The sequence below is a fragment of the Bufo gargarizans genome, chromosome 4 (assembly GCF_014858855.1).
Source record: "Bufo gargarizans isolate SCDJY-AF-19 chromosome 4, ASM1485885v1, whole genome shotgun sequence".
Taxonomy (NCBI): Eukaryota; Metazoa; Chordata; class Amphibia; order Anura; family Bufonidae; genus Bufo; species Bufo gargarizans.
In genome coordinates this window covers 466,347,437-466,367,256 of record NC_058083.1, presented here as the reverse complement: position 1 = coordinate 466,367,256, position 19,820 = coordinate 466,347,437, and the positions used below count along the sequence as shown (strand labels likewise).

The 19,820-nt window shown below is 43.6% G+C and overlaps 1 protein-coding gene across 1 annotated transcript in view; it reads left to right on the top strand.

Moving 5' to 3' along the window:
* TASP1 (taspase 1) overlaps positions 1–19,820 on the top strand; it is a 170,409-nt gene that overhangs the window by 118,586 nt on the left and 32,003 nt on the right. Inside the window, exon 12 of the mRNA XM_044289495.1 lies at positions 6,234–6,344. Within this exon, the coding sequence (XP_044145430.1) occupies positions 6,234–6,344 (111 nt within the window). The remainder of the gene's footprint in view (positions 1–6,233; positions 6,345–19,820) is intronic.

Sequence of the window (19,820 nt, the reverse complement as noted above, 5' to 3'; positions counted from 1 at the left end):
TCAAAGTCTACATTAAAAATTTAGTAAAATAATTTATACCTTTTACAAACTGAGTCTGCTGGATCGGATACACAGGGGTGAGTTTGTAGTTTACCATGGAGACTCATAGTTGTCCATAGGAGCTGTAAACACAAAATGATAGATTTTCTGAACTATTTTTTAAGTTTGCTTCATATTTAATTTTAGATGCATTGATTGTGAATGTGGACCATATCTACCGGTAATTATCTTTTATTTTCATTTGTTAGAAGAATTCCAAGCACATAACTGTAGTAGAAAAACGCCATCTGGAAATTGCTGACTAAGCAGGATTTCGCTGAAGTATTTATTCATTCGATCAGTAGTGAGCGCTGTGGAGGAATCCAGGGCCAGATTGTGTAGCTTAACGTGACCCAGGAGTAAGCAAGACCTAGCTTGGAGTTGATGTCAGGTTTCCGAAGTCCTCTGCATATGGCTCCCAGAAATAAGACTGGATTTCATTTCTTTCGTTCATCAGAAGTTCCTTTCATGTTCCGTAATTGAAAACTTGTGTGTTCCAGTGTACAGCCTTGGATGTGTATGCCCTCTGGCACTCCTGTTTCTAATTTCCTGAGTTAAAAGCAGAGTCCTTCAAAAGAAGGAGCACTACAATAATTTCTCCACGACATGCTGCAAGTAGACTCTACTCCACAAAAGTTGTTTTCTGTTCTGTAGCCACTTCCCGACCATTGCTTGTAGAGGATATTCACATAGATGAAGGCCGATGGGGTCTTCCAGCATCTGGCGGCCCATATTGCATTGTTACATTGGTGAAATCTTTTTTTCCATTGTCTTCTCCAAGATGTATATTATAGCGTTTTATCTCTTGTTGTGGCTTTTTTAGGCTAGACTTAAGTCAGTGGTGGTTGGAATGTTATGCTTTAGGATTCTTGTAATGTGGTTTTAACTGTTCCTGACATTACTAGATTGGGAGGCCATATATACAGGGGCCTAATGTAAATAGGCCAGTCTTGGAGAAATACTTACAGATTAGTCTGTCTGGTGTAAAGATTAAATTACAATGTAGTGAGGTTTCTTTTTATTTCTTTATATTTACTTTTGCACCACCCATTGTGATTTGTGGCTTTTCAGGCATCGCTCAAACACACTATTGTATAGCTTTCATTTTCTCAATGTCTTAAGGTATTTTCACACTAGCCTTCTTCTTTTCCGGTGTTAAGTTCCATCACAGGAGCTCAATACCGAAAAAAAGCTGATCAGTTTTATCCTAATGCACTCTGAATACGTTTTTTGGCCGGAAAAAATACTGCAGCATGCTGCAGTTTTCTCTCCGGCCAAAAATCCTAAACACTTGCCAGAATGCTGGATCCGGCATTTATTTCCATTGAAATGTATTAGTGCTGGATCCGGCATTAAGTGTTCCGGCAAAACGGAGCCGGTTTTCCGGTCTGTGCATGCGCAGACCTTTTAAAAATGTGAAAATAAATAAATACCGGATCCGTCTTTCCGGATGACACCGGAGATATGGATCCGGTATTTCAATGCATTTGTCAGACGGAGCCGCATCCAGGTCCATCTGACAATGCCATTCGTTTGCGTCCTGATTGCCAGAACAGTCAGGCAGTTCCGGTGGAATCCTCTGCCGCAAGTGTGAAAGTACCCACCCTTATTTTTACTTCTCTAAAGTATCCAAAATTGTCACAGTCCATCCACTGGTTATATTAATCAGAGCCGTTTATTCACCAGTCCTTGCTTCCTTGCTATTTAACAGGCTCCATAATTTTGTTCAATTTTTGAAAAATTTTATAGAATTTTTGTTCCTTTTTTTTTTTTTTTTTTCTTCTCAAGATTGTACATCTGTCAAGCTAACTATGTGGTTGTGACATACGTTGGGGATAAAGTGTAATGGCTGCTATGTACACATAATTGTGCCTTTTTAAGGGTACTTTCACACTAGCGTTTTTCTTTTCCGGCACAGAGTTCTGTCCTAGGGGCTCAATACCGGAAAAGAACTGATCAGTTTTATCCCCGTGCATTCTGAATGGAGAGAAATCCGTTCAGGATGTCACTGAACAGCGTTTTGGATGGAGTCCAAAATTCCGGATCAGTCGCCGGAATGACGGATCCGGCATTAATTTACATTGAAATGTACTAGTGCCGGATCCAGCATTAAAAATACTGCATTGCCGAATCCTGCGCAGACCGGTAAAAATGTGAAAAAAAAATATAAATAGAAACGGATCAGTTTGTCCATATGACAAAGGGAGAGACGGATACGTTTTTGCAATGCATTTGAAAGACGGATCCGGATCAGTCTACAAATGCTGTCCGTTTGCATGCAGATTGCCGGATCCGGCAGGAAGTTCCGGCAACGGAAGTGTGAAAGTAGCCTTAGGGACCCAAAATTCTGCCACACTGACGGCTGATTGAGATTGTATGCCAAGAGCTTTAGCAATTCACATCAACTTGCGATAGGTCCTTATGCTTTTCCTCTTCTGTCAAGTTGTTAACATTTTCTTTGTCATGGCTTTCATTTGTGATGGAAGCCACAATGATGTGCTAGAGGAGCCATCACTCGAGGTGTCCACTAATTTTGTGGAAAAAATAGCACTGCATGCAAAAATCTCCTGTAGTTATGCAGGGCTGACTCCCAGACCCAGATTTGCTCTTGGCTCGTCTAGGAAAGCTAGTTGCAAATACTTTGAGATGAGGGAAAAAGGTTTCTTTGAAGTATAGCTAATTTTTGAAGCAGTCTTAAAGCATACTTCCAATGAAATAACCTTTTAGGATATGCACCTGTGAACAGAGGATATGTCTGTAAAATCAAGTTTCTGATGGAGAGTTAACAATGAGCGCTCTATGCGGCTTGGTGACTGTTCACTTGTAGGAGAATTGAGTTACTAAAGCCCTGAACTAACTTATTGACGAGAGATGAAATGGCTTGATTTTCCCAAACAATGAATTGCACATTTTCTGTGTATGCCACATTCTGTCTTATATACCGCATATATTGTTTTTGTTTTGCTCTATATTTTAGAAGAAAAAAAATCTAGCTAATACAGTCCTGTAATTAGGCTACTTTCACACTTGCGGCAGTGTGATCCGGATCTGCCGGTCTAAATGTGACTGAAAGCATTTGTGAGACTCATCCGGATGCGTCTCACAAATGCATGGCAAGAACGGATCCGTCTCGTATCTTTTTTCCCATTTTTACCGCGCAGACCGGAAGGACAGATCCTGCATTCCGGTATTCTGAATGCCCGATCCGGCACTAATACATTCCTATGTGGAAAAATGCTGTATCCGGCATTCAGGCAAGTCTTCAGTTTTTTTTCGCCGGAGATAAAACCGTAGCATGCTGCGGTTTTATCTTTTACCTGATCAGTCAAAATGACTGAACTGAAGACATTCTGATGCGTCCTGAACGGATTGCTCTCCATTCAGAATGCATGGGGATATGCCTGATCAGTTCTTTTCCGGTATAGAGCCCCTATGACGGAAATCTATGCCGGAAAAGAAAAGCGCTAGTGTGAAAGTACCCTTACAGCAGCATTGACACTAATCCAAGCAAACTTTCTCTGCAGTGGGAGAGGAAAGAGGTGGGTAAGGGTGTGGAGACAGTGACTGGGACCGAGTCGCAGCTGTACTGTATCTGTGACATGACAGACAATGACAACAGCTTCCTGTTAAGTGAATTAGGAAGGAAGATCAATCTGCATCTTAGAGCATTGTGATTTTATTTTTTATTTTTTCCATTGGAGGTACACTTTGAAGGTATATCCAGTACTGAGGACTCTAGTTGGAGCTGTTTTTGTAAATACTTAGAACATGATTTCTCTAGTCAGAAGGGTTTCATTACTAGACATTACAAAAATTACTGTATAAATTGTGTAATGGAAGCAACTGTATCTGTCCAGAAGCAGGACGTTGAGCAGGTACAGTGTCTCTTGGAAAGGGCGACTAGTGTGTAGTGCACTGGTTTTGTTTTCACTGTCTAATTGATTTGTTCCATATTTAACTGTTATGGGTCTTGTACTTGTATATCATCGTTTGTATCTTGGATTGCAAAACTACCGATAATATCTATTCCTAGAGCTCCTGTATTTGGCAATGCTTACCTTAATTGCTTCCATCTTCTATAGATGAAGGAACAGTAATAACATATTCTATAGGAAGTTTACTGTGTCTAAGATCTTAAAGGGTTTCTGTCACCAGAATTAACCCTATTAAACTGGCTGACATTAGCGATGTGCTAATGTCAGCAGACCCCAACTGTACTATTTTTATGCTTATGGATGCTCAGTTACTGCACAATTTTAACTTTTATAATATGCAAATTAGCCACTAGGAGCAGGGGGGGGGGGCGGGGGGGGGGGGCGGGGGGGGGGGGGGGTGTTGCTCCTAGAGGCTCCCGTCTCCCACTTCAAGTCTATCCCTGCTGTCCTTCATTGACTGGGCCAGCGTTCGTCTTCTCCTGCCGGCCCTGTGTGCTGGATAAATCTCGTGCCTGCTCAGTCCCAGCACACAGGGCTGGCAGGAGGAGACGAACGCTGGCCCTGTCAATCAAGGATGGCAGGGCGTGACTTGGGGTGGGAGAACCGAGCCTCTAGGAGCAGGAGCAACACCCCTTCTGCTCCTAGAGGCTAATTTGCATATCATCAAAGTTAAAATTGTGCAGTAAACGGGGCATCTATAAGCATAAAAATAGTAGTTAGGGTCTGCTTACATTAGCACATCGCTAATGTCAGCCAGTTTAATAGGGTTTGTTCTGGTGACCGAAACCCTTTAAAATGCTGCATTAAAAAAAATATGGATGCAATTGGATTGGATATGAAACCTTATGCGGAACATTGAGTGCCATGTATGGCAACTTTTTTTTTATTACATTTTGTCCTGTGATTGGATTTAGAATCTCATGTGAGTGTATTAAATTTGCTACATTAACTTAAATTACCTATTAGTGGAGGAAAATGTTCCTGTCCAAAAGCTGTCAATTTTTCTCCTCACAGTTTGGAATGGAGGTGCAAAATTTAAATTGATCCATTTTAGGATGTTACCATTGCTCAATAATTTCTGACATCTCTGTTAAGTACAAGTACAACTTGAGGTGGGCATGTTGAGCCACCCAGCCCATGTTGATTTCTAGAAGGCACAGTTACAATACAGCTCCTAACATGTCTGTTTTAATAGCTTTATGCATTCCCCATGTAATAACAATTCCAGAGCATCTATTACAGGGCTGGCCAACCTGCGGCTCTCCAGCTGTTGTAAAACTACAACTCCCACCATGCCCTGCTGTAGGCTGATAGCAGTAGGCATACAGAGCATACTGGGAGTTGTAGTTCTGCAACAGCTGGAGAGCCGCTGATCTATTATGACTCTATATTGTGTATATCCTGTATTATTTTTACCAGAAGTATGACTGAAATGCTAGCAGTCTGCAGTAAGGGTACAGAGGGGTGTTAAGTTGGGGTTATGTACCTGCACAGTCTGAAAATGTCAGCACTAATTGGATAGAGGGAGTCAGTGCTGGTACAACCCCCCCCCCCCCCCCAAGTGGTTACCTCCCCTCTGTACCCTTACTGCAGACTGCTAGCAATTCATTCATAACTTCTAGTAGAAATAATAAAGGAACGGCACAACATAGAGCCATACGAATAGATGTTCCAGAATTGTTATTACATGGGGAATGCATGTAGTTATTAAAATAGGCATGTCAGGAATGGTGACTTGTCCTCTTTATGAAAGGTTATGGAGAGAAGTCCCTGATCTGTTGAGATCTGACCACTGAAACCGCCAGTGATCACAAGAACTGAGTTCTATGTCTCCGCATATAATTGGAGTGGCAGCCAAGCATGGAGCCAACTCATTCATCTCTATAGGGCAGCCGAACTACAACACTTGGCAATCTACGGTAGTAGTCAAGGCTCCCACTGATCAAACTCCTTCTCTATCCTGTAGGGAATACATTTACAACTTGGGAACATCAACCTATAGCTCAGGAATCTTTAAAGATACATCCCACTCTGAAGAGCACTAAAGCCCTTTCATTCTAGCAATTTTTAGGGGGCACACAGCCCACTGAGGAAACCTTTGAACAAAGTAAAAGGAATGTGTTGTCCCTTCTTGGTTATATATGTACAACACCTACAGTATTTGAGAAACTACCTAGTCATAACAAGTTGTCTTTGTGTGTCACTATATACATGTAGCTCATTTAGTCTACTTAATTTATTTTTTCTTCCCAATTGTAGGTTGTGGAGAGCACCTTGTAAGAACCATACTGGCCCGAGAATGTTCTCTTGCGTTGCAAGCTGAAGATGCACACCAAGCTTTGCTAGAGTCTATGCAAAATAAATTTATTGGTAAGATCAAAATCAATGTGAAATGTTTGCCACCAGTCCATGTTTTACTGTAAGGAGTCTGATTAAAACTATAGATCAGGGTCATACAGAGAATTCATAGGGCCCAATAGCAAAGCCAGGTGAGCTCCATCACCTGTGGAGACAAATGTATTATTTTTGATTATGTTAATATGCAACGTAATTCTATGATGTGTATTTATATGGATCAGATCACTGAGCACCAATTTTAAGCTTTTTTTTTCACAATTAAATGATTAAATTCTGTCTGCATGCAAACACCACTAGGGGGAGCTATCTGCATTCAGATTTATTTAGCTAGTATTTCATTCAGTTGAAGTTGTAAGTTGAAGTTTTACTTTCTGTGGATTCCCCATAGTGTCAGTTTTAGGCAACTGCTATAACTGTGTCAGGGAAAAGAGTGAAAGCTGATTTCCTCGGCCTTATTTCATCACAGACCCTACAGCAGTTGCCTAGTCTGGCTGTTTGGTAGGCACACCACTGCTCATATACAGGGAGATTCAAAAAGAAGGGTACACAATTATAACCTTGGTATGAGGATTCATAACTGAGAGAGCATAAACATAAATTTACTAACATGAAAAGACACACTATCCAATTTTATCTATAAAGTGCAAATGTTCAATGTGAGCTCCATTGGTGATTTGGCATATGTCTAGGCAGTAATTCAGTTCTGTCCACACGTGTGCCAGCATATGCTTGGATATGGACTCCACTTTGTCGTCTCGGGTCGTTCAGCGCCTGTTTCTGTAGGGCAGATATACACCAAGTTCTGATATATCCCCACAGAAAGAAGTTGCATGGTGTTAGATCAGGTGATCATGGAGGACAGTGCCACATTGGTGCATTAGGGAATTGTTTTTCCCGTGTGGCCAATCCAGCATTATGGTAGAATTCATTCAGGTATCTGTGAACATCCAACGGGAAATGAGGAGGAGCACCATCCTAATGATACCATCCTGATGACTACATTTGGCAGATGTTTCTCTGTCTGTGGCATAAGCCATTTCCTTTAACATTTCCAAGTAGGAGTGGCCAGTGATGGTATCCTCGGCTAAAAATTGGGAACAGTAGACTTTGTGCCCTTTCACCCGATGCGAACTGCAGTTTGTGGAACACATTTATCTATTTATTCTTAAAATTTCACTGTGCTATCACAGCAGACCCCATTCTTGCCAATTCCAATACGCAAAAAGTTTTTTTTCCCTGTGATGTCACCATCTTAAACCTGCTCCTTTGTGTACAGGTTTAGGCCTCATGCACACGGACGTTTTTTTTCACGGTCCGCAAAACGGGGTTCCGTTGGTCCGTGATCCGTGACCGTTTTTCCGTCCGTGGGTCTTCCTTGATTTTTCGAGGATCCACGGACATGAAAAAAAAGTCATTTTGGTGTCCACCTGGCCGTGCGGAGCCAAACGGATCCGTCCTGAATTACAATGCAAGTCAATGGGGACGGATCCATTTGATGTTGACACAATATGGTGCCATTTCAAACGGATCCGTCCCCATTGACTTTCAATGTAAAGTCTGGAGTTCTGTTATACCATCGGATTGGAGTTTTCTCCAATCCGATGGTATATTTTAACTTGTAGCGTCCCCATCACCATGGGAACGCCTCTATGTTAGAATATACTGTCGGATATGAGCTACATCGTGAAACTCATTTCCGACAGTATATTCTAACACAGAGGCGTTCCCATGGTGATGGAGACGCTTCAGGTTAGAATATACAAAAAAACTGTGTACATGACTGTCCCCTGCTGCCTGGCAGGTGCTGCCAGGCAGCAGGGGGCAGACCCCCCCCCCCCCCTGTTTTTAACTCATTGGTGGCCAGTGGGCCCCCCCTCCCCGGGTGCGCACACTGGCCCCAATGTATTAAAACAATAGAGGGAGGGGGGGGGGCGCGCACACTGGCCCCAATGTATTAAAACAATAGAGGGAGGGGGGTGCGCACACTGGCCACCAACGAGTTAACAACAGGGGAGGGGGGGGGGGCCGCACAATGATATTCAGGTGCCGCACCTGATGGGGTTAATTGTACTATCATATCCCCCTGTAAGAGATCGGGTGCTGCCAGGCAGCAGGGGGCAGTCTTGTACACAGTTTGTAGTGTATTCTAACTAGAAGCGTCCCATCACCATGGGAACGCCTCTGTGTTAGAATATACTGTCAGATCTGAGTTTTCACGAAGTGAAAACTCAGCTCTGAAAAAGCTTTTTATGATCTTCGGATCCGTCTGTATGAAACTAAAACCTACGGCCACGGATCACGGACACGGATGCCAATCTTGTGTGCATCCGTGTTCTTTCACGGACCCATTGACTTGAATGGGCCCGTGAACCGTTGGCCGTGAAAAAAATAGGACAGGTCATATTTTTTTCATGGCCAGGAAACACGGCTCACGGATGCGGCTGCCAAACGGTGCATTTTCCGATTTTTCCACGGACCCATTGAAAGTCAATGGGTCCGTGAAAAAAAACGGAAAACGGCACAACGGCCACGGATGCACACAACGGTCGTGTGCATGAGGCCTTACACAAAGGGGCAGATTCGTGAAAACTGTCAAAAAGAAGACCAACCTTGTCTATAGCAAGATCAGAATTTGAATACAGGCCTTTACTTTTGCGCCATTCTTTTTGAATCACCTTGTAGAAACTATAAAAGTTCCAAAATGTGAAAAAAAATCTGTTACCACATAGCTTGCAATGAAATCATCTTACATGCCAGATGGACGCTTGTCAATACATTCTAATGGTGTTGGCCCTATTTCCATTGGTGGCCCCATTGTGGAGAAATTAGGCTTTTTTGTCTTATACTAATTAGCCCCTGGGTGTAACAAGGGTGGTGCCCTTGCACCTTGTTGCACTCAAGGCTCCACTCCACGCCACCACCACTTTAACAGTCAGTGAAGACGTACTCACGCCTGACCCTGAAGTCTTGTGATCACTGATGTAGGCACAGTACAGTACATATGCTCACCAGCCTTCAAGGCAGGCATGAGTACATCTTCACTGCCTGGCCCTGTCAGTCAAAGTGGTGGAGTCATGGCCATTTAGGAAAAATAGCAGAGCCTCAAATGCAGCGAGACGCGATTGCACTGCACTCATTGCACCCAGGGGTGAATAAACATAAAATAAAAAGTCTAATTTCTCTACAATGGGGCCACCAATGGAAATGGTACTAACACCATTAAATGTATTGACAAGCGCGCATCTGACATGTAAGATGGCTTCATACCGAGCTATGTTGTGACAGATTTCCTTTAGAGAACATTTATCAGCAGGATCAACTGGTAGGGCTGACCCTGTTGACCAACCCTGGCTCTCCTGCAGGGATTTAAGTGGCTCAGCCCTCTTCCCAGATGCCTCAGTTTCAAGGTCCTTGAGTTTGCTGGTTCCTGATACTCTTGTATGCTCCCGATTTATACTTCCTTCCTGGACTCTGCTTATCGTCTGATCCCTGCCTGCTTGCCTGGTCTCTCCTGTTACCGACCCGGATTGCCTGACTTGTGCCGCCTGCCCTGACCTTTTGCCTGTCTGACTACGCCTCTGCCTCATCCTTTGGTACTGCACTGTTGCTCCTGGTAACGACTACGCCTGCACGTCTGGTAATTACCAAGGTATCTGCCAGCTGCCACTGACTCGGTTCACGCTCTGGAGTAGCCCCTGGCAACTACCCTAATGGCTCCAGTCTATCCTCATCATTTGAGGCTCTAGTGAAAACCAGGTAGTTGCTTAGACACGCCCATCAGAGTATAGCCAGTCAGTGGCACAGTGGGTTCACACCCGTTGACCCATGACAGACAGAGCCAGTCATCATCCTCCCACACCTGAACTGTACAGAATGCACAGCTAGGAAAGCAGGAACAGACGTATTGTGTACGCTCTGGTGGAAACTGATGTACGTATTATATGCACCTTCCTTTAAAAGTTTTGAAAGAGTGACTATTTGAGTAACATACACAAGGTCAACTTGTGGAGAAGTAAGGAGAGGGGATGCAGTAGAGAAGTAATTTTGTATACATGTGTGTAGGCAGGTGACTGGGTGACCAAAGATGAGCTCGGGTACACTAACTAACCAAATCATGCGCAAAGTCATGACCACTTGTAGGATTTTATTATTTGGCCAGAACTCTGCTTAGGCCTCTTTCACACTTGCGTTGTCCGGATCCGGCGTGTACTCCACTTGCCGGAATTACACGCCGGATCCGGAAAAACGCAAGTGTACTGAAAGCATTTGAAGACGGATCCGTCTTCAAAATGCTTTCAGTGTTACTATGGCACCCAGGACGCTATTAAAGTCCTGGTTGCCATAGTAGTAGTGGGGAGCGGGGGAGCGGTATACTTACAGTCCGTGCGGCTCCCGGGGCGCTCCAGAATGACGTCAGAGCGCCCCATGCGCATGGATCATGTGATCCATGCGATCACGTCATCCATGCGCCTGGGGCGCCCTGACGTCACTCTGGAGCGCCCCGGGAGCCGCACGGATGGTAAGTATGCTGCTCCCCGCTCCCCACTACAGTTTACCATGGCTGCCAGGACTTTAGCGTCCCGGCAGCCATGGTAACCATTGAGAAAAAGCTAAACGTCGCATCCGGCAATGCGCCGAAACGACGTTTAGCTTAAGGCCGGATCCGGATCAATGCCTTTCAATGGGCATTCATTCCGGATCCGGCCTTGCGGCAAGTGTTCCGGATTTTTGGCCGGAGCAAAAAGCGCAGCATGCTGCGCTATTTGCTGCGGCCAAAAAACGTTCCGTTCCGGAACGGAAGACATCCTGATGCATCCTGAAGGACGGACTGTCCATTCAGAATGCATTAGGATAATCCTGATCAGTATTCTTCCGGCATAGAGCCCCGACGACGGAACTCTATGCCGGAAGACTATAACGCAGATGTGAAAGGGCCCTTAGAAAGCTTTCCAAACTTTTATGTGTATATGATATTATATCAGGAGACACTTACAGCGATGGCAGCATCGCACAGTTTATAGGCAAAGCAAAAATATTTTATAGATTTTCTCCTTCTTTTTTAATACATATTTCCAAGCTGCCTCTTCTATTAAAAAAAACAAAACGAAAAAAAAAATAAAAATAGTCTGTCTTGCCGGGGGGTTTCATTCAAGGTGTACTTGTAAACCTCCAGACTTTACCCACATTTTACATCCGTCATATAAATAAATGTGACTTATGAAGTGAGGTATTTGGGAATAAATTCTGAAGAGCTGCGTTTTTCACATGTGCCTGCCAGATAAAAAAGAAATTCTTCCAGCTCGCTAAGAAATTTGTTTATAGCTTAGCTCTGGATAATGTCCTCCGCATAAAGGGTAATTTTATCTATACAAAAATAGCAAAACAAGCATTTGATGTGTCATGGTGATATCTGAATGGTGAAGTGGTTTCCAGTTACCCCCAATTCCCCCCCCGAGGACTAAGAGGGATAAAACAAGTGCGCTTAGTTTGTGAAAGAAATCAAAATTGACTTGGACAGTTCTCGCTGACAGTGAGCAGATGCCGCTATTTACAATCCAAACTAAGATTTACATAAGTGTATTTAAAGAGATAATTAAAGCGGCCTCATGGCTTTTGTACGAGCTGCACATCGTGTGCAGTTGTGTAGAAAAAGAATGAAATAAAATACTGCGTTTCCGATTTTTGCCAACATGGAATTCCATCATCTATGTTACATTTGTACTCAAATTATGCTGACACCTTAATAGTTGGGGCATATGGTGAAAATTACTTGTAATGCGTGGTACCTGCTCTTTTCTGCAGGCTGCCTGCGTGATGAAAAGTTTATCCCAAAGAAAATAAGTGTGCACTCACAGGATGTGTTGGCTTGCTCTGCGCCCACTGGATTATTGGCCAAATTCAGAGAATTCTTTGAGGGAAAAGTAGCAGGTTTATCAAAACCGGTGGAAGGGAAAAGACTTGAGGGTACTTTCACACACAGGTTTCTGCTTCTGTTTTTTAAGTTTTTTAGTAGGGGGCTTTTGCAACTTTTTTGGCAGGTTCCAGATGTTAGCTGACAATCTATGGGAAATATGAAAAGCAGGACATACAAGCCACCGGTGCTGGAAACTGTACAGTTTCAGATTAATTCAGCTCATCTTCTATTCAGTTGAGCCCTCCGTACACTGTTCAGTTTCTGATGTCGGCAGCTGGCTAAAACAGCTGATCTGTGGAGGTGCCGGGTGTTGTAACCCAACCGATCCTGATATTGATGACCTATTCTAATTCCTGGAAAAACCCTTTTAAAGTTTACCAAAACTTTCAACTACACTTTATTAAAACATACGGATAACGTGACAGAATATTTCTAATATACCGTATTTTTCACTTTATAAGCGCCACCTACGTTTTACTGGAGGAAAATCAAACCCACCAATCTTGCAGACCTCAAACTTTATTAGACCTTCCATTCAGACCCCCAATCTATATCAGATCGCAGAGCAGACCCTCCTCCCCAATCTTTATCAGACCCCTCCAATCAGATCCCCAAGCTATATCAAACCTCAGATCGGACCCCCTAATTTTTATCAAACCTCAAATTAGACCTCCTAATCAGATGCCCAATCTTTATTAGACATCAGATCAGGTTCACAATCTGTATGAGACCCCAAATCGGAACCCCAAACTTTATCAGACCTCAAATCGGACCCCTAAGCTTTATTAGACCTTAGATCAAACCACCACCCCCCCCCCCCCCCCCCCCCCCCACTTCCAATCTGTATTAGACCCCCAATCCTCATCAGACCACATATCAGACATAAAATAAATAAATACACTTGCTTCTCCTGCTCCGGGTGGTGTGCTTTTCCTGCACTCACCGCTCCCGGTTTTTCTACTGGTCCCTGTGCGGCACTGTGACCTGACAATGCCAATGCACAGCATCAGGTCATGGTGCATGCCTACGTGCACTACATCCTGACACTGTATGGTGTCAGGACATAGTGCGGCGTGGGGCCCAGAAGAAGACCAGGGAACAGTGAGTACAGCGAGCGCTAGCAGCTCTACACTCCCCACACCACCTGCATACTAATGAGCGTTCCCATAACGGAAGCGCTCATTAGTATTTGCTTTATAAGACTCTAACATTTTCCCCCCACTTTTGGTACTACAGTACTTATTATATTTTCCAGGACCTCCTCCATGACAGCACCACATGGAGGATGTCCTTATTGAACTCTAAGGGACAGAAAGCAGAGAGAGGTTAAAAGGCCCCTCCCTCCATCCATCACCAGTGTTCTTCCTGTCCCTTACAGGTCAGCAGCAACAGAGAACGTTCCCTGTTGGGGAATGAAGACAGAACCACGAGACACCCCTGGGGAAGATCGGGGGGTTTCTCCTCTCCTTCCCTTATGTTGGACTTAGCTAGCACCCCTCGTGGTTTGGGGTCCCTTGGCCTTACCAGTACCTCTTTTCAGCCGTCTGGTCTGGTCCAGATGTCGTTTTCCCTAATTTTGGCTCTGGGCACTGTAATACTATCCTCCTCTGGCGGCCAGTGCTCCAGTGATCTGGGTAGCGCTATATTGAAAGTCACATGGACGGCCACCTCCTTCCAGCCAAGCCGGACCGCAGCGTCTGACGTCACTTCGGGCGCTACCACAGCATCAGGACATCTGCATCTGACATCACTTCCGGCATCAGAAGGGCGCAACCATGTTGTTTTTTCCTCTATCAAACAGAAAAGCCATAGACAGCAATGCTAGAGTCCCCTGAGGGGTAGACTCGCATTGCTACAACAGGGTTAACTCTCCAGGTGGATCGAGTTCCCAATAAGAAGGAGGAGGAGCATCAGGGGCAGCAGCAGGAAGGTAGGACTATTTAAGTCTGCTTTGTATCAGACTGTGGTTGTACTTTATCATGGAAGATCCTGGTTCTGGTCCGCCTGTTCCCATCCCAGAATCTCCTGCTCAGGGGCATGTGAGTGTTTATACTTGTGCCAATGTTTGCTGAATGGTGCATATGATTTATTGCTAGCTGATAGTTTTTTTTTTTCTCTTATTTTTTTTAGGATTATAGAGGTGGTTCATAAGATGCCTTCAGGGCCTAAACGAAAGGGAAGAGGTGTGCAACATGTAACAAGAAGTTGCCAGACTCCTATACCAAAAAGCTTTGCAGTAATTGCATTGATTAAGTAATAAGGGAGGAACAGCCGTCTTTTTTTGGTTAATTAGAGACGAAGTCCAGTCTTCAGGAGCTAAGACGATTCCTCAGCCTTCCCTCTCTCACGGTCAACAAAAAAGACTAAGAGCAGACATGGATTCTGACTCTGATCAGGAAACCTCATATCAGATAAGGTCCGACGGAGAATTAGCGGAGGATGAGGAGAATTACGTCCCCTCCTGCTCTGTTGAAGAAGACTAGAAGTTCTTTTATTTATTTCTCAGAAGACCTGGACTCCCTTATTTCAGCAGTTCGTCAGACGATGGAGGTAGAAGAAGTCTCCCAACCCCACTCATCACAGGATAAAATGTTAGGCGGTTTGAAAGCTAAAAGGAGACGCCTCTTTCCAGTAAATGAGAATCTTAAGTCACTCATCATAGTAGAGTGCGAAGATGCAGAAAAAAGACTTCACATCTCCTGAGAATTTAAGAATCGCTTGGTATTTAATCCAGAGAACACCAAGTTATGGATCAAAACCCCCAAAATTGACATTCCTAAAGCTAAATTAATAAAGAAGACTCTCAGTTAAAGGATGCCATGGACTGAAAGATGGACAGCCTCTTAAAAAACATCTTGGGAAACATCTTCAGCCCTCATCAATACTAATATCTCAGCCACATCTGTGGCCAGATCTTTATTTTTATGGTTATCCCAGTTAGAGAAGCACCTAAAAATGAAGACCTCTAGAGAGGAAATTTTGGAATCCATCCAGATCCTGAAAATTGTTACTTCATTTGTTGCGTATGCCTCCGCCGAATCAATCATATTCACAGCAAGAGGCAGTGCCCTGTCTAACTCCACTAGACGGGCCTTATAGCTAAAAACCTGGTCTGGCGACATCCCTTCTAAAAACTAATTATGTACCATCCCATTTTCTGGTTCTTATGTATTTGGTCCTGTTCTGGACACCATCTTGGAAAAGGCTACTGATAAAAAGAAGGGGTTTCCGGAAGAAAGATCTAAAAAGACTCAGTCCTTTGGGAAACCAGGGTTTCGTTATCAGTCACAGAGCGGGGGAGGAGACTAAAATTCTTCCTCCCACAATGGAAAGAAATCACAGACAATCCCTGGATCCTCAGGATGATAGAGAAAGGTTACAATATAGAATTTCCAAGCACTGCTCCAAGAAGATTCATCTTGACCAGTTTCAGTCAGCCAGAACAGAGTCTAGCTATCAGGGAAGATCTCAACAAGCTCTTATTACTCCAGGCCATCAGGCCAGTACCCTCAGAAGAACTTTTTACAGGTCACTATTCAAGCATATTCCTGGTAAAGAAACACAATGGCACATTCCAGTCTATGCTAAATCTAAAATTCCTGAATCAGTGGGCAAAATATTGAAAATTCAGGATGCAATCTGTAAAACCAACAACCCAACTCATCTGTCCGGGGGCAGTGATGTGTACGCTAGATTTGAAGGACGCATATTATCATGTGCCAATATATCCAGAAGATCAAAAATTCTTAAGATCTGCAGTTCAGATAGGACCCTCGATTGTGCACTACGAGTTTGTGTCTACCATTTGGCCAGGCTTCTGCACCGAGAATATTCACAAAAATATTAGCAGTAGTAGTTTCCTGGTAACGGTTATTCTAAGCTGAATGTACCTGCGCTTATCAGATCGCAGAAGATACACAGCTTAAGGCCAGGCAAGTACCAGCTTGGGAGACTGGCTAGGAATCCCTGTTCTGTTGCCTTAAAAAAACAAAACAAAAAAAAACAGGCCAAAATTTGCAAGGAGATCTGTATCCTACAATAGAAAAAAGTCTGGTCACTGAAAACATCCATGAGAATAATGGGACTGATGACATGCATACCAACTGTTCCATGGAGTCAATTTCATTCAATGCTTCTTCAGAAAACAATTCGGACAAGGTAGAACAGAGATCCGAAAGCCTTGGACCTAAAAATCCATCTACCAGACAGAGTAATTCACAGTCTAGCATGGTGGACAATTTCAGAAAATTTATCAAAAGAGGTCCCATGGTCTTTTCAACCTCAGATCCTAGTAACAACAGATGCCAGCAAGACAGGTTGGGAAGCACAAGTCCAGGACACTTCCAGGGTCTCTGGAGTCAGGACCTATCTCTCCGGTCCTCAAACTACAGGGAGTTGAAAGCAGTCCTACAGATGTTTCTGAAAGCACTACACATACTGAAAAGTCACCACACACAAGTATTGTCAGACAATATGACAACTGTTTCATACCTAAGAAGACAGGGGTTCAAAATTTCCACCCCTTTAATTCTTGGCAGACCAGATCTTAAGTTGGGCAGAAAGATCAGTTCTTTCAATTTCAGCCGTCCATTTAAAAGGAAGAGGGAATGTAACGGTGGACTTTTTGAGCAGATGTCCCATCAGTCCAGGGGAATGGTTTCTCATGAAGGACATCTTTCATCTTCTGTGCAAGAAATGGGGAACTCCCCAGATGGACCTGTTTGCCACAAAAAAAAAAAAAATCTACATCTTTTTTTTTTTCTTCTCTAAATCCATGGGACGATCCAGTAGCAGCGGATGCGCTCTCTCAGAATTGCGATATAGAGCTGGCCTTTGCCTTTCCACCTTTTCCCCTGATACCAGCGGTCCTGAAGAAGCTCAGATCAGAATCTGTAACCTTAATAATGATAGCTTCTTTTTGGCCAAAACAGTCATGGTTTCTGGTGTTGGAAAAGCCATTTTTCTCCCTCCAGAGAAAGATCTGCTGATGCAGGGCCCTCTAAGGCATCCTCAGTTTTTACAAACTGAAATTAACAGCATGGCTTCTGAGGAACAAATGCTAAAAGCCAGAGGTTTTTCAGACCGAGTCGTTTATACCATGCAACAAAGTAAAAAAAAATACGGCCATATATGGTGAGGTTTGGAAAAAGTTTTGTTCTTGGTATGTTTCTCTTGAACAGCGGGGCTCTTCTACTTCTATTCAGAATATTCTTAATTTTCTGCAGGAAGGTTTTGATAAGGGTCTTAGTTCTAGTACTATAAGAGTACAGATTTCAGCCTTAGGCTACATGCACATGAACGTTGTTTTGTTTGTGTCTGTAATTTTTTTTGCGGATAGGATGAGGACCCATTCATTTCAATGGGTCCGCAAAAAATGCGGACAGCACACCATGTGCTGTCCGCATCAGTATGTCTGTTTTGTAGTATGACATCCTTTTTTTTGTTTTGCGGACCGCAAAACGCTTATGATCGTGTGCATGTAACCTTTAAGCTGGTTTTTAGACTTTCCATTAGCAGAACATAGATGGATTAAAACCTTTTTTAGGGCCATATCCAAAATTTTTCCTTCCATACAGAAGTCTGTTCCGCCCTGGGATTTATCTTCGGTTTTAAATTGCCTATGTAATCCTCCCTTCGAGCCTCTTAATGTAACATCAGAATGTTCTCTATGAAAACGGCTTTTTTGGTGGCCAAAACCACCTATATGGCAGTACAGGTCTTATAATAGGTATTACAATCATCTAAGTATCCCCCCTGTCCACATTATACATACAGTAAACTTAAGTTTTATAACCTGCTCCAACGGTCTTCAATCTGCCCAAGGGGCGGCGTTTCACCTCTCTTGCGCCCAGCCAGCCTCCCCAACTGCCGCTTTTAAGCGTCGCCCTGCTCATGTATATTCAGTTTGCTGGGCGGCTTCTGCGGTCCCCGCTCTGAAGCGCTGCGCTGAACGGTGCCCTGCGCATGCGCCGGATCAATATGCTTATTAGCCCTGTCCGTGTCCCTTTAAGCTTGATCCAGCTTTTGTCCCAAAAGTAGAGTCAACGTTTGATAGAAATCAAGAAAAAATTCTTCCTTCATTTTGTACAGAAGAAGAAAGATTTCATACTCTGGACGTCAGACGTTCATGACGTTCTTAGAATACTTGGACGCTACGTATGCTTTGAGAGAGGATTCTGATGTATTTCTACTTTTGCGGGGAAGAACAAAGGAAAACGGGCATCTAAAACCACAATTGCAAGATGGATAAAATCTACAATTCTCCATGCCTAGTCTCTGGAAATGGACTTTCCCTTAAAAGTTACAGCCGTTCTACCCGTGCAATAGCGGCTTCTTGGGCGGAGAAGGCAGATGCCTCAATTGAACAAATTTGCAAGGCAGCAACTTGGTCTAGTTTTCATACATTTTGCAGACATTATGCATTGGACCTTGTTGCCAATAGTGATTTGGCCTTTGGACGGAAAGTCCTCCAGGCCATTGTCCATCCCTAATAAGTTGATCTGGTATTGCTCCATGTGGTGCTGTCATGGAGGATGTCCTGGAAAGTAGGATTTAGACCTACTGGTAAATGGTTTTCCAGGAGTCTGACATGACAGCACCCTCCTTATTCCCTCCCTGTTTGTTATATATATATATATAAGTAGGTTTGCATCTATCCTGGGCTGGTGATTGAAAAAGCACTGGTGATGGATGGAGGGAGGGGGACTTTAACCTCTCTGTTTCCTGTCCCTTAGAGTTCAATATGGACATCCTCCATGTGGTGCTGTCATGATGGACTCCTGGAAAACCATTTACCAGTAGGTCTAACCGTACCTTTTATTATATAATATTTTTTACTTTAACTAGTCAAATAGACACTTGGGGGGTCATTTACTAACAGAAATTTGCCTATTTTTGTCGTATTTCTGGCGACTTTTTTTCCGCTCATGCCAGGTCTAAAAAAAGGGGGCGTGACGTGGGAAGGGGACAGGCAGGCAGGCCCATCCATCTCATTTATCATTTTCTACACTTGTTTTAGGCGTAGAGAAAATGGTCTAAATTTAAGCCAGCAAGGAAGCTGGCGTAGGTGTAGATTGGCGGTGGATGCGCCGAAGTTATGTAGAGCCAGCTCACTCGGTTATTAAGACCGACGTCTAATACGCCGGTCTTAATAAAGGACCCCCTCGAAGTTCAGATACCTATAGCTTGTGTACGGCGTCCCCTGGGGCTGCACTGAGTGTTGGACAAGCCGAAGCATAACTGCTTTTCCCTGTACCAGTGCTGCTCTGCTAAAGACTGGCATAGATTACTTTTAGCAAAGCGGGCACAGGCAGGAGGAGTGATGTGCTATGCAAGTTCCTGCCCTGTGCGCTCTCTGCCTCAATCTGCAAATAGACAGCATAACACATCGCAGAGCTATAGGCGCTAGGAATACTAAAAAACATAAAATATACCAGAAATATTCTTTTTATCCCATATACAACAGGTTATAATAAAGTGTTGGGGAATGTTTATGTACACTTTAAATGCAACGTTAACATTTTGGCACATTTTTGTATTAAAACTAAGCCAACAATCTGGTATAAATGTACACT